The 13610-nt window shown below is 42.0% G+C and overlaps 1 protein-coding gene and 1 long non-coding RNA gene across 2 annotated transcripts; both read right to left on the bottom strand.

Moving 5' to 3' along the window:
• Positions 1–2471: 2471 nt before the first annotated feature.
• Positions 2472–6505, bottom strand: LOC147640840 (uncharacterized). Its single transcript, XR_015268481.1, has 2 exons — positions 6249–6505; positions 2472–2884 (listed from the first exon to the last, which is right to left on the bottom strand). It is a non-coding gene; the product is annotated as an uncharacterized LOC147640840 (long non-coding RNA).
• A 5979-nt stretch (positions 6506–12484) lies between these two features.
• On the bottom strand, positions 12485–13154 carry LOC147640839 (histone H4). The gene has a single exon (XM_086815943.1). It carries the CDS (start codon positions 13066–13068, stop codon positions 12757–12759), a length of 312 nt encoding a protein of 103 aa, XP_086672069.1. The 5' UTR covers positions 13069–13154; the 3' UTR covers positions 12485–12756.
• Between the last annotated feature and the right edge of the window lie 456 nt (positions 13155–13610).

The raw sequence follows: 13610 nt of genomic DNA, 5'->3' as shown, positions 1-13610 counted from the left end.
GCCGCGCCCACCTTCCTCGCCGGCACGTAATGCTAGTCGGGAGAGACTGGCCGTAGGTGCGGCGGGTAGCGAGGCGAGAGTTAGTCCAGAGAGGCTAGCCGAGCCTTCGGGGTATAGTTTTGATAGTCCAAGTGCGGGTCATCCTGGGATTCAGAAGACCTATGCACTAGTAAAAAGACACTTTTATTGGCCTAGTTTGTTTAACAACGTTCAAACTTATGTGCTGAAATGCAGTAAGTACCAGGTCAATAAACATGAACGTCTTAAGGTTGGAGGACTACTCCGTCCACTGGAGATTCCTCAAGGGAAATGGGAAACATTTCCATGGATTTCATTACCGGTTTACCCAAGACGAGTCGAGGGAATGACTCGGTGTGGGTGGTAGTGGACAGGACTAAAATGGCAAAGTTTATTGCCACGAAGAAAAACTGTAAAAACGCCAGAGTTGGTAAAACTCTTTATTGAACATCTCTACAAGCTATATGGCCTGCCCGCAGATATAGTGTCGGATAGAGATAGAAAGTTCAACAGTCATTTTTGGAGGGAAGTCTTCAAAAAATTGGATACTACTCTGAGTATGAGTACAGTAGATCATCCGGAGTCTGATGGTCAGACAGAAAGGGTTAACCAAATACTCGAGGATATGTTGCGTTCTTATGTCAGTAAGAAGCAATCTAATTGGGAAGAGTACTTGCCCTTATTGGAGTTTGCCTATAACAGCTCCAAACACTCACAGCGACTGGATTTACACCATTCATGTTAATGTATGGATTCCAACCGAGATCTCCGATGGTTGTAGGCCTAGAAAAGGAGAAGATTCAATCTGTCAAGGATTTCCTTGAAGATATGAATGATATGCTCAAAGCTGCACGCAAGAGCATTCGTAGCGCTATAAAGGACGCAGACAAGTGACCTTTGCAGAAGGTGACTTTGTATTCCTCAAGGTTCCTGCGCAGTCAGAAACCATGAAAACGGGAAAGTGTAATAAACTTTCTCCGAGATATTGTGGTCCTTTTAAAATCCTTAAGAAGATTGGGGACGTAGCATATAAACTTGAGTTACCGGAGAGTTCTCAAGTCCATCCTGTCTTCCATGTCAGTAAACTGAAGAAATCAGTTCACGGGTTAGAGAACGCAGTTTCTCCAGGGATTTGGTGGAATTGATCACTCCACCAAAGATACCACATGAACCGGAAAGGATTCTTGGGTATCGAGACAGACAAACCCGACATAAAGTGTACCAGGAGGTACTTGTTAAATGGACAGATAGGGATGAGGAAGTGGTAACCTGGGAACGCCGTAGTGCAATTTTCAAAAGGTTTCCCCAGTTTGTTTTCGAGGACGAAAACTCTTCTTAAGGGGGGGTAATGTCACGTAGGCTGTAATGCCTGTGATGACCGACGGCAGACCGGATGGCCATGTCCGGGGTTCAGTGGGAGAGGACGCCCATGCGGAGTCATGGGCGACCAGGCTAGTGTGGACGGCAGGCCACACACTATATAGCCTGGGGGATGAGGGGCAATCCTCATTCTTTCTCTATGGCTGGGTGGTGAGCCAGAGGCCGTCCCCTCTTGTGGTAGTGCCCGTAGCGGCGTTACGGGAATGTAACAACCAGTGTCCACACCTCCTATGAGGAAAAACGCTGAAGAGAAGGTACCTTCGGGTCCAACAAGTGAAGCCCAAGTGAAGGTAGAGCTACCAGCAAGATCAGTTCAGAAAAACGCAGCAACCATGGCTGCAAATCTGAAAACGCGGAGGTATAAGGGACTAAAAATGGAAACGTTGAAGCCTCAGATCAAGAACTGCTGCAGATACCCCAAGTGGCATCCGACTCACAAAACTGCCATTCCCCTTGGGTCTTGTGAAACACCACCAACCAACCTCTTGGGAACTTCTTCCATGTTTTGTGTTACTGTAACTCGCGACGAGTGCCCGGGGGACTAGGGTCTTTGACACACTTTTTGATACCATCAATGCATATTAAAACACTTAAACATGGCCACAGCCTTAACTCATATCCATCATCACTTTGCATAAAACATAAAGCTGGACAAAACATCCACAAATGCTGAAAATGGAGCTTGCACGTGTGACACCGCATAGAGACCGGAATGGGCCGACCCCCCCTCTCCCCCCCTTGGAGTATTTTATTACCCAAGGAGAATAATATCATGTACGAGCTTTGAGGGCCTTACTCTCCCCACGGGAGATGCCGGATTATCCATATACAAATGCCATAACACTGCCCAACACAAGGCAACTGAGCCAGAACATAGGCTATAGAAATGCCGAGACAACAGCATGATCCATATACCTCCGTGTGGGTACTGATTCTTCCCCAAAAACCACGGGTCTTCATGCAATAGAGTTGCATAAGGTAAGAGGCTGAGATCTCCCCTTCCCTCTTGCTCCTACCTAGCTTGCTTGGATCCTCTCTTTGGGTGACACAAAGAGAGTGTAGAGTGAGTCTCTAGCGGCCTCACATCAGGGAGTTAACCCTAATAGGGTTGGCCAAGTGCAAATCACTGGATTCGACCCTTGCATGCACTCTCTTCTTCTTCTTCTCTCTTGTGCTTGTGAGGTAGCATGTTAATCCATTAACAAACCAAAATAAGCAAACCATCTTCAGCTTCTCGATCCAACGAACCCACTTTAAATCGATGGTGAGATTCCCAATTGGTGTGCTCACATGATAAAGTACATTGGCCCATGATTCCAAAAGTGATCTTTACCCTACCCTCTTTGGATACGAGAGGGATTACGGAGGGACAACTTCTCAAGAATTTTCATCTCATCGTATCGCAGAATTAGAAATTTGAGGAGCGACAAGCTGTCTCGAAGATGCCTTGGAAGACTAGGAATCCGGAGTAAGTGTCTTCCTCCTCCTACAATCATTCATTCACCAAATCAAGTTGTACTAGTAAGGCATTTTATCAAGAAACATGTAATTGAGTTAAAACATGCACTTCAAAATAACTCTAAATAACAATTCCTAGGAACTAAAACTCTGCTCTGATACCAATTTATAAGATCCTTAAGATAGTTTACTAAGTCCTTGAAAGCATTTCCTAGTCCTTATTAACACCTCAACAATGTAGAAATACACGGATAAAATGAAAATAAGATGTGAATGGGATGCAATAGGATGTGAATGGATGTGATAAGATGTAAATGAGATGTGATAAGATGTAAATGGGATGTGATAGGATGTGAATAGATGTGAATAGATGTAAATGGAATGTGATAAGATATAAATGGGATGTGAATAGATGTGATAAGATGTAAATGGAATGTAATAGGATGTGAACAGTTGTGATAAGATGTAAATGAGATGTGATAAGATGTAAATGAAATGTGATAGGATGTGAATAGATGTAAATGGGATGTGATAGAATGTGATAAGATGTAAATGGGATGAGATAGGATGTGAATGGATGTGATAAGATGTGAATGGGATGTGATAGGATGTGGTGTGATGAAAATGAATATGGAAGAGATGTGAAGTAAATGGATGTGGATGGAGGGGGATTGATAGATGGAGTCCAACTCCACGGCGGTCGGAGTGACTCAGATTGGGGAGGAGATCCAGACACGAGGAGATCTACTTCAGGTGACAGTTTTACCCTCGGCTCAGGAGCAGTTTTATGGAGCAGTAAGAGGCAGCCATCTATTGCCTTGTCGTCGACAGAGGTAGAGTATTGGGCTACTTGTGATGCTGCTTGTTTGCGAGGTGGTGAGGTTGCAAAGGTTACTTGGCAGGATTGGGTTTCCACTCGTGGAATCCTTGGTCATCCAGAAGCACTTTGTTCGTGAAAAGATCGTTGTTGAGATAACATCTTGCTAGAGTTCTGTTCAACGGAGGACACTGCGGCGGTGGACCTCTTCACGAAGTCGCTATCTCAGGCGTTGCTCCGGCGGCACTTCAGCTCCATAGGGATGATTCCTCAGCCAAGAGCTGAGAGCGGGTGTTAGAAGTCATCTCCTATGTATACATATACACCAGGGCCTCTGTTGTGGGTGTCCCGCCCTTATTAGGTGTTTTCTCATTTTTTTCACTCTCCGTATTTTTTTTTTCATTTTTTCTTATTTTTCCATGGCTTGGAAAAATAGAAAAAAATGGATACCCTGTGATGGCAGTACCACCCAGTTGCTGGCCGACTGCATCAGTATGCATGTGTTCACATTCTGGGAGCTAGCTGACTGGTTTGTACAGGTCATGGACCTTTTTCTATTGGCCGACTGGTGATATGCTAGTTGTGGGCTTTTTGTGTCCTATCGGCTGTCCTTGATGCAAGCCGACTGCTCTCTTGGGGCCATATAAAATGGCCCCATAGCCCTCATACCATTATATCATGTTTTTGAGATTTTCTTGTGTATATAGAGCAGAGTTACACGCCTCTCTCTCTCTCTCTCTCTCTCTCTCTCTCTCTCTCTCCATTGCTGTATTTTTTCTGCACTTGCTCTTGTGTTCTCAGATTTTGTCTTTATCTCCGCTGCATATTCTAACAAACAGGGGCTGCGTTTTCACACATTGCTGCGTTTTCTGGTCCAGCCAGCCCTTCTTGCTGCCGGCCAATTTATTGGCTACGTTTTCTCCTTCTTCAGAGGCAAGCCGGCCTAGTTTTCTGGCTGCGTTTTCTTCTACAGAGGCAAGCATTAGAGTTTTGGCTGCAAATTCTGCTCTGGCATCAGATTTGGTGAGTTCTCTTGCATGTGGAGTTGCCAGACAAGTGGCTGTACATTTCCTTCTTCCTCCACGAGTCCTTGCCCTTTTGGTAGGAGGTTCCCAATGGTTTCTTGGACTGTTCTACTATTGTCCAGCCTCTTTCTCTCTCAGGTTTGAGAGGGGACTGATTGTTCCTAGTCTGCTTTACTTGTGGAAAAAGAGGCCATCTGTCCAAAGATTGTTTGTCCAAGAAGAAGGACAAGACCAAGGGCAAGTCTTCATCTCAGAGAAAAGACAAAGACACGACACAAGATAATGATACAGATTCTAGTACCACTTCTAGGGCTCCCAGGGCGCTTCTAGTTCAGGAGACCCCAGATGGTGTGCTTCTCTAATACACATGCAGTTTTCCCCCATGTGCTTCCAACCAGAAGAGGCTTGTAGGCGGGAGAGGGGGCTGATTACAACTCCACCTACTGGTGCATGGGGACCATGATTCGGAGTTCCAAGCATTAGACATATGGCAGGACATGGTTATCTTTGGTACAGCAGAGATTATGAACTGGATCTATTCCAAGTTCATTGTTCGAGGCCTTTGGGATGTGATGTGTTCCGTACACTGTTGGGGATTATGGGCGTGATATGTCCAGCAGCTCATCATCTATTTTTAGAGTTCACTGCACACTTGTGTAGGAATTCGTGGCCAAGCAAAGTTCCTTACTGTTCGTGGTGGGAAGGTTCTTGCTGTTCGTGGTGGCATCTTGTTTCGAGGAAACACGTTGGTGGATGCTCTCTCCGAGGTGATTCCAGTACTCGCGATGCTGGAGAGTCCATGGTTGCATCTTCATCGAATTATCTTCTTCCGACTCTTGCACACTATGAGCTGCAGAGGGGGTGTTAGAATTTGTGCATCTCAGTGGTTTGGGAATCTACCATTTATTTGGTATTCTATCTATTTTCTCCTGTTTTGTCCAGGGCTAGTCGGCCAGCCCTAGAGGCAGTCGGCCAGGTCCCTACTGCACTATACAAGGAGTTCCCAATTATTCACTCATTCATCCATTTTCCTTGCACATAGTTCAACACTCAGTTTGCTGGCCATTGCCATTGTAAAGCTTTATTGCTGTTATAAAAGGTGATCTTGTCGAACTCTCTCAATCTCCTTTGCACTCTCTCATATGTTTACTGTTTATGCTTCCGCATGTGCTATCTCCTTCAGTTCTGTTCTTGGCCCACTTATCCCGGTCCAACAGGGAGCACGTGTGAATGTCGTTACAGCGTCTCTCCGTCTCAGGCCTTCTTTAACAAGCAGAGTGTTAAAACCCTAAATCGGTGCACAAGGGAGAAAACTCTACTTCAGAAGAAGAGGGCGAAGCCCTGGCTCATCACATATAAGCTGAAAACCTTAATTTAGAAGAGACCCACGGGGAGCGTAAAAACCCAGAAAAAGGAATGGAGGGCACAATAATCTGGGAAAAGAAAGGAGTAGGTAGGTCGGGGTTGGGATTAGGGGCAGAAAGGGAAAACCCTACTGAAGAATGTAAACCCTAATTTGAAATCAGAAGAAAGAGCAATATCACCAATACCTTTGCAGCAAACTCCGAGGATGCCACTACTGAAAGAACTGGCGAAGCAAGTGCCTTGTAGGCTTTGGAGATGTTCTTCTGCTGCGGCAAGCTTTTGCTCGTAAATCCATTTGGCCTGTTTCCAGGTTGTACATGGCTCCGCAGAGGAAAACCTTCCTGGCGATGACGCGTTTGGCAAACCCATGGGGGAGGCGCCACCGTGAAGGCTGTGGACGCAGCCATTTTTCCCCTGTTGGCTCAGCACTCGACGTAGAGTGGAGATAATACTTTTGCATTTATCTTGCATTATCTAGTGAAGTTGATATATTTTGATTATTTATTTTAGTTATGCTACTCTTTATTTTATTTATTCTTTATTTTCCTTGAAAGTGGGGTATATCATTTTTGGTTAGTCAAAGAGAGGTGGTTAAATGAATCACTTTCTCTTCTTGAGTGGCCAAAGTGGCCACACCCGCCTCTTGGCCCACTCTTAAACCCACTTTCAACGGGTCGATTGTTGCTGACCAGTGTAAAGCGCATTACACATGTGTTGCGTCTACAACATGCACATAGAACACATGCACACGCACATAGAAAACATACACATATACATTGAATGCACATCCACATACCATATGCATGCACACTCATTTATACACACATACATAGACACATGCATGCACACATTCATGCATGATGGGTGAGTGCATGCACAAATGCCATTTTTTGAGGTCCCTTGTATGCATTTAGTGAATGCCATCTTATGTTAATCTTCAGGGGCAAGGATGATTGCTTGTATCCTGAGAAGCTATCTCAGAAGCCATAAGGTTTTTCTTGCTTCTCTTTCCAGCACATGTTCAATATGTGGAAGTGGATAGTTGTCTCTTCACATCCATGCATACTCTAAGCTTTCTATTCTTTTTTGGCATAATGACAATCGATGACACCCAACCAATGTGCTCATTTTCATAGATGAAACCCACAGCAACAAGTTTATCTATATCTTCTTTAACAATTACAAAATATTTTAGATTTATCTGAGAGGAGATTTCACCCATTGGTGCCAATTAGGAAGGGCATTGTTCTATTGGGCATGATCCCTCACAATGATTTGGATAGGATGTTAAACTACTTCAAGCGGCCCTTCCAAGCAAAATAATCCTGAGAAGGACATGATCCCTCAATGATTTGGATAGTATGTTAAACTACTTCAAACGACACTTCCAAGCAAAACAATCCTTAAATTCCTTTAGAAGGTCAATCAAATCCTTTTCTTCCTTTGGTGTCAGTGATAAAAACTAGTTTGTAATCCTCTCCAAGTTTCATAATGTCAACTTCTTTAACCTTCACTGGGGGCTTACATGTTTTGATCCTTGCATATTCACACTATAAAAGTGCAAGTTTCATGCTTTTTTGTGCAAACCATAAAATCATTTTAAAAAAGGTGTTAAATTGAGTCTCAATGAAAGTAAAATTGGATACTTCTCATCCTTAGGAGACTCAATCTAGAAACTTTGGATAGGAGAAACACTCATCTACACATCCAAATCTAAGAATTATCATTAACTAGTTTTTTAAACCAAGTAGTATCCCTTGCTAAAAAAACAGAAAGTCCTTATCTAAATAATGTTATCCACTTATCTCAGTTTTCACTATGAAATTAGAAGTGCCTTTTTTACCTTATACATGATTTGGGAGTTAGTATGTTGTATTAGGGTTTGGTTGTGTTTCCTTATATTATAACTGACATGAAAAACCAATTATTTGCATGGCATGAAAAACTTTTAGTTTTTCATAGTGAAGGGGGTTTGGTTAATTGACATGGGTATAGCCAATTGTGAAATCAAAGCCTTTTTGGGGATTTTTATGTGACATTAAAAACTAGTCTAGTTTTTCATGGTGAAAAGAATTAGCTTTCTTTTCATTTTTGTTGGTGTTGTTAGTGAGAGAAGAGAGGTGAAATTAACTCATGCATTATAAGAGAGGACACAATCATGGAAATTAGAGTTTTAACATATGGAGAATATGTGACATTAGTTGGCTTGTGGTGGCAAAGAAATGGTATATTTGTGAATAAGGGCTCATGTAAGGACTTAAGAAGACCATGGTGTCAATAAGTAAAGAAGGGTTTCAAAATAAGCAATGCAAGTAGAGTTTTGCTCTGTGACTCATAAGCTATAGCTTGTTAGATAATGTTGATGAAGATGGAAGCATGCGCCTATTTGTGAGGGTGACGATGGCAATACGGATGCCAATGATAGATTGTAGATTGTAACAGATGGAAATTGCACAAGAAGGACTTCGAGGGAGAGAGAGTAAAAGCGAAAATGATGGCATTAAGGATGGCAATGGCAGATTGTAGATTGTAACAGATGGAAATTGCACAGGGACTTCGAGGGAGAGAGAGTAAAAGAGAAAATGATGCACTGAGGGGAATCAAATCTAGATTTAGGTATAATGAAGTGAATAGGGTGACTAAAATAAAAAATAAGGTAGGTGATTTATGAATTCCCCACTCGCCTTACGACACGTGTCAAGAGTAAGAGTAAACTAGTCATTGGAAAGCATGTTTTTCATGGTGTGAAAAACTACGTTTTTCATGGTGTGAAAAACTACATTTTTCATGGTGTGAAAAACATGAGTGATTTGTTTTCTTTTGGCTTGGACCCTCTCCTTGACATTTAGAGAATGCATTTATCGCATAGATATGCCAAAATGATGAGTGCAAGAAACTGTGAAAATGCAAGAAGTTTTTCCCGACGTGAAAAACTAGTAGTTTGTCATGGCATGAAAAACATTTGATTTGAATAAGTTTTGAGTGATTGTTGTTACTGATGTGTGATCATCAATTTTTCTCAAAGATTTTCACGACGTAAAAATCTCCATATTTTTCACAACATAAAAAACCTTTGGTTTCTCTTGTGTGAAACTTCCCTTTAGTTTTTGCTTTTGAGTGATTTGGAGATGATGGAAAGGATGTGCGGGTCTTGAGTAGAGGTGCATTGTGTGCGTGGCATGAAAATCTTCATGTTTTTGATGGCATGAAAAACTTGATTGGTTTTTCACATCTACATTTTTTTATTCTTTTTGCTTGCTCTTAGCACCACCATGGGTTACTTGGGTGATCGTACCCAACTATACCTACATGTTCCACTAGAGCTTGATGGTAAGTGTTGATGAAGGTTCTCCAAGTCATCTTTGGAACACTACACTATAGCTCTTGGCACCACCATGAGTTCCTTAGGGTGATCATACCCAACTATATGTTCCTGTTAAGCTTAATACGAAGGTTCGTTAGCTTATCTTTTGAACATTGTAGCTCTTCTTTGGATCATCATAACTCTTGGCATCACCATGGATTCCTTGGGTGATATTACCCAATTATACCATTGTTCTCCTGGAGCTTGCTGGTAAGTGTTGATATGTTGGAATAGTTGGAGTCTCAATGGTGTGAAAGGTTATTTAGGTCTTGTGGAGTGCACATTAAGTGCAATCACTCTCTCTATTGTGCTCCCTCAATGGTGTGAAAGGTTATTTAGGTCTCTTGGTGTGAACACATTAGGTGCAATCACTCTCTCTATTGTGTGTGTGTGTGTGTGTGTGTGTGTGTGTGTGTGTGTGTGTGTGTGTCCCTCTGTGTGTGTGTGTGTGTGTGTGTGTGTGTGTGAAGCACTATGTAATCTCAACATGGTATTAGAGTCACTATACACCTCTCACCTTTGTGTTTTTCATTCCAATCATCATCATCCTCAACATCAACAATATCGTGTGACGGATGAGCATAGGGTAGATAGCATGAGAAGAGGGGTTTAAGACCTTGGCTATAGGCTCTCCCACCAACACGCGGGCTGTGTCTAGTTGTTTGGCTAGTGGGAGCGCTTGAGATTCTTCCTTTATCGAAGTGTTAGTTTGTATCTTTACCATAATGACAAGGAGCTAACTATCCTAATGTAGAGGGTGATAGAAGTGAAAGGTTAAAGAATAAGTTTATAGGGTGGATGAGAGGGTACATCGAGAGGATTGATTCGTGGAAAAAAAACAAGACTTCCAAAAAAAATCAAATCACTTCGTGTTGATTTGCTTGATTTTCTCCTTCTTTGGTCTTTGTGAAATCACCTTATGAATCTCTTTTTACTTCTTCCCTTGAAGTGTTTTGTTTTTTTATTTTTTCCCTTTTTGATGGTGGTTGAATTCAATTCAGTCTCTTTAAATTTTTGGAATGTATAAAAAATATATTTATTAAAAAAACACTAAAACGGCCATGCAGATGTCCACCTAGGGAATGGCCAAGTCCCATGGATTCACGTGAACTTTTGGTAACCACACCACCACATGCGGCTACAGAACCACCCATAATAATCGCACAACAGCACTGTCGACACCAAGCCATGGGCTAACCAGCCAAGCCACAAGGGCTCAAGTTAATCAAACCACCCAAAGGTGTGTAACCACATCACAAAAGACACAAGCAACAGCGGGACTCTAGAAAAACTTGAAGAACAGCTATCATATGCTTGGAGACACAAAATCTAAATATTCTTTCAATCTTATGATCTATGGAGCATACTGGAGCCGACGCAATACCAATTATGCAACTAAAACTACTATAAACAATATAAGATAAGTCGAAGAAAGTGATGATCAAATTTATGAGACTCAACAAAGTTTACAAAGACAAGATGGAATTGACGTCAAAACATGGCAATTAAAGGAGAAGAAAGTGATGAGTATTATTGCTCAAATACTGAGTCAAATAATAATTCCACACATCAAATATTATGAATAGGCTAATGAAATGTGGGGAGACACTCTCAAGCATGTTTGAAAGTGTGTCAAAGTCTTGTAATATACAACTTAGAGGAGAGTTACATACAATCAAGAAGAATTAATCAATGTTTGATTATGTTACAATTATCAAAGGTATATATGATAAATTAGATATGATTAAGAGATGGTAGAAATATGTATTAGGTCTCTTGGAAGAGACTTTAAGATATTCAAAACATCTTATCTTGTCTCAAAAGATAAGTTACCAAACTTTAAGAAACTTGTGACAAAGATGATTCTTGAAGAACAAAATACTTGACAAAAGCTCATCAAAAGAAGCCTGGAGAGATGAAAGTGGTCTATATACTGATAAAAGAAAAGCAAGAGGAAGAGGCCAAGGACAAGACATCACAATCAAAGAGGTGGCAAATTTAAAGAGGTCGAAGAAAATAACCATGAAGACTCCAAAAAAACAAGGGGAGTCGAAGAAACACCAAAGAGGATGAGGTGGAAGTTAATCACCAAGTCAAGGAGGCTGTGAAGGAAGAAGAGAACAAAACAAAAAACATGGGACATTGAGCTTAAGATAGCTATTCAAAGCAAAGAGACATAAGGGATGGCACTTTGACGCAAGGCAATTATGCCTCAAACGAAAGGAGAGAAAAAAGAAGATATTTTTGACATTGTGTCATCGATCAATGGTAGTGTCTTTAAACTTCATTGAACCAAAATCATAAGTCACTAAAAAGAAGAGGATATCCACTAGAGATAGTACACTAGTACACCACACCCTTCTACTCACCTTGGAGATTCTCAAAGGCAAGAGTTCACAACATTTGCAATGTTCTTTATGTTCCAAGCGTTACAAAGAACTTAAGTCAATTGAACAAGTGAACAGATTGTGTTGCAAAATCAGTGAGGAGCAATAAATATAGATGGGTATGTTATACAAAATTATCAAGGCACTAATTTGTGGTTGGAGCCTTAAACCTACATAACAAAACAATGACCATGGTCCTCTTAAACCTAAACACTTGATCGCAATAACTGCCACGTTAATCACAACGTTTAATGTCAATGACTGCCCATCACGAGACAAAACGCTGCGCCAAGTACTAAATGTTCATTTCTAACCAAGTGCAAGACAGTGCGACTGTAACAAGGAAGCTAAAGACAGCGCAAGCTATTTTCCTTTTGACGCTATTAGTTCCATATTACAAGTGATCTGATCCTAGGAACAGACCCCAATCAAACGGTATCTTTGAACGATTAACATTAGTACTTTCACATCCTTATTCAATCCATGACGGTTTCCGAAAGTGATCAATCTGTAATAATTCCCGTAAACAGATCCTAGAGTGACGATTCTACTTCAACGAACACGCTATGCAAGCCATTTCCAGCGGGATGCAAAACCACGTTAGCTTGCAGGGACAATAATTAAACTGCGTTTATGTCACTCAGAACAGGGAGATCATGACACATCCGTCTCAAACAAAAAGATACAGTTACAGTGCCGCAATTACAACAAAATATTACAGACGCTTTCCATCCACCAACCAAAAGTCAATGGGATCCCCAGCCCCATACCACAGCAATAGCTTTCCATGAATACTTTGAGCGGAACGATAGCCGTAACGCACATGGCCGCATGATAACAGACGTACCAGAATGGTAACCTGGTGAGCTAATCCTAACAAAGAGCTGATAAAAGCGGAGAAATGGTGGTGTTGAGAAACACCTGGGAAGAAGAGATGGTCATTTAACCACCAAAGCCATAAAGGGTGCGCCCCTGACGCTTAAGCGCGTAGACGACATCCATGGCGGTCACAGTTTTGCGACGGGCGTGCTCTGTGTAAGTCACGGCATCCCTGATTACATTCTCCAGGAAGATTTTCAGCACACCCCTAGTTTCTTCGTAGATAAGTCCGCTGATGCGCTTCACACCACCTCTGCGAGCGAGCCTGCGGATGGCGGGCTTGGTGATGCCTTGGATGTTGTCGCGCAGGACCTTGCGATGCCGCTTGGCTCCGCCCTTACCGAGCCCCTTCCCGCCCTTGCCTCTCCCAGACATGACTCAAGCGGAGATCAGAAATTCAAAGAAGGGAGAAAACGAGTGTATAAGAAATCCGAACGAATCGCACACGTTCTCTAAACCTTGCCCGTCTCCCCTTTCCTATATATGCACCTGCGTGTAGACGATGACTACAAGCCGTCCGATCTTGACTAATCCACGGTTTTCATCCGTTTTGCACGGATCAGTCCGCGCCTCAAGACTTCATCACCATCCGATGGACTCCGTCATCCGACGGTATTTGATCCCCGCACTTGTTTCTTTCAAAAAGAAACACACCAGTCGTTCACCGTCCGATAAGTTAAAGATCGACGACGTTGCGACGTTGTGTCACGGATCGATCCATGTTTTTTAAATCACGAGAGGCACACTCTTTAGTATTGAACCTTAGCATCATTCTTATAAGGCTACTTTCTTTTTTCTTTTTCTTAAAGTAACAATAATTTTATATATATTAATATTAACAGCCCTTTACAAAAAATCTACATATGCTAAGTGCGTCTACATACCAAACTTACATCAAAGATTTCATTTTCTATTCA

Source organism: Cibotium barometz, chromosome 2 (genome assembly GCF_041138505.1).
Source record: "Cibotium barometz isolate CiBa-2024 chromosome 2, ASM4113850v1, whole genome shotgun sequence".
NCBI classification, from domain to species: domain Eukaryota; kingdom Viridiplantae; phylum Streptophyta; class Polypodiopsida; order Cyatheales; family Cibotiaceae; genus Cibotium; species Cibotium barometz.
The sequence above is the reverse complement of the archived record's forward strand: the minus strand, read 5'-3'. Positions and strand labels throughout refer to the sequence as shown.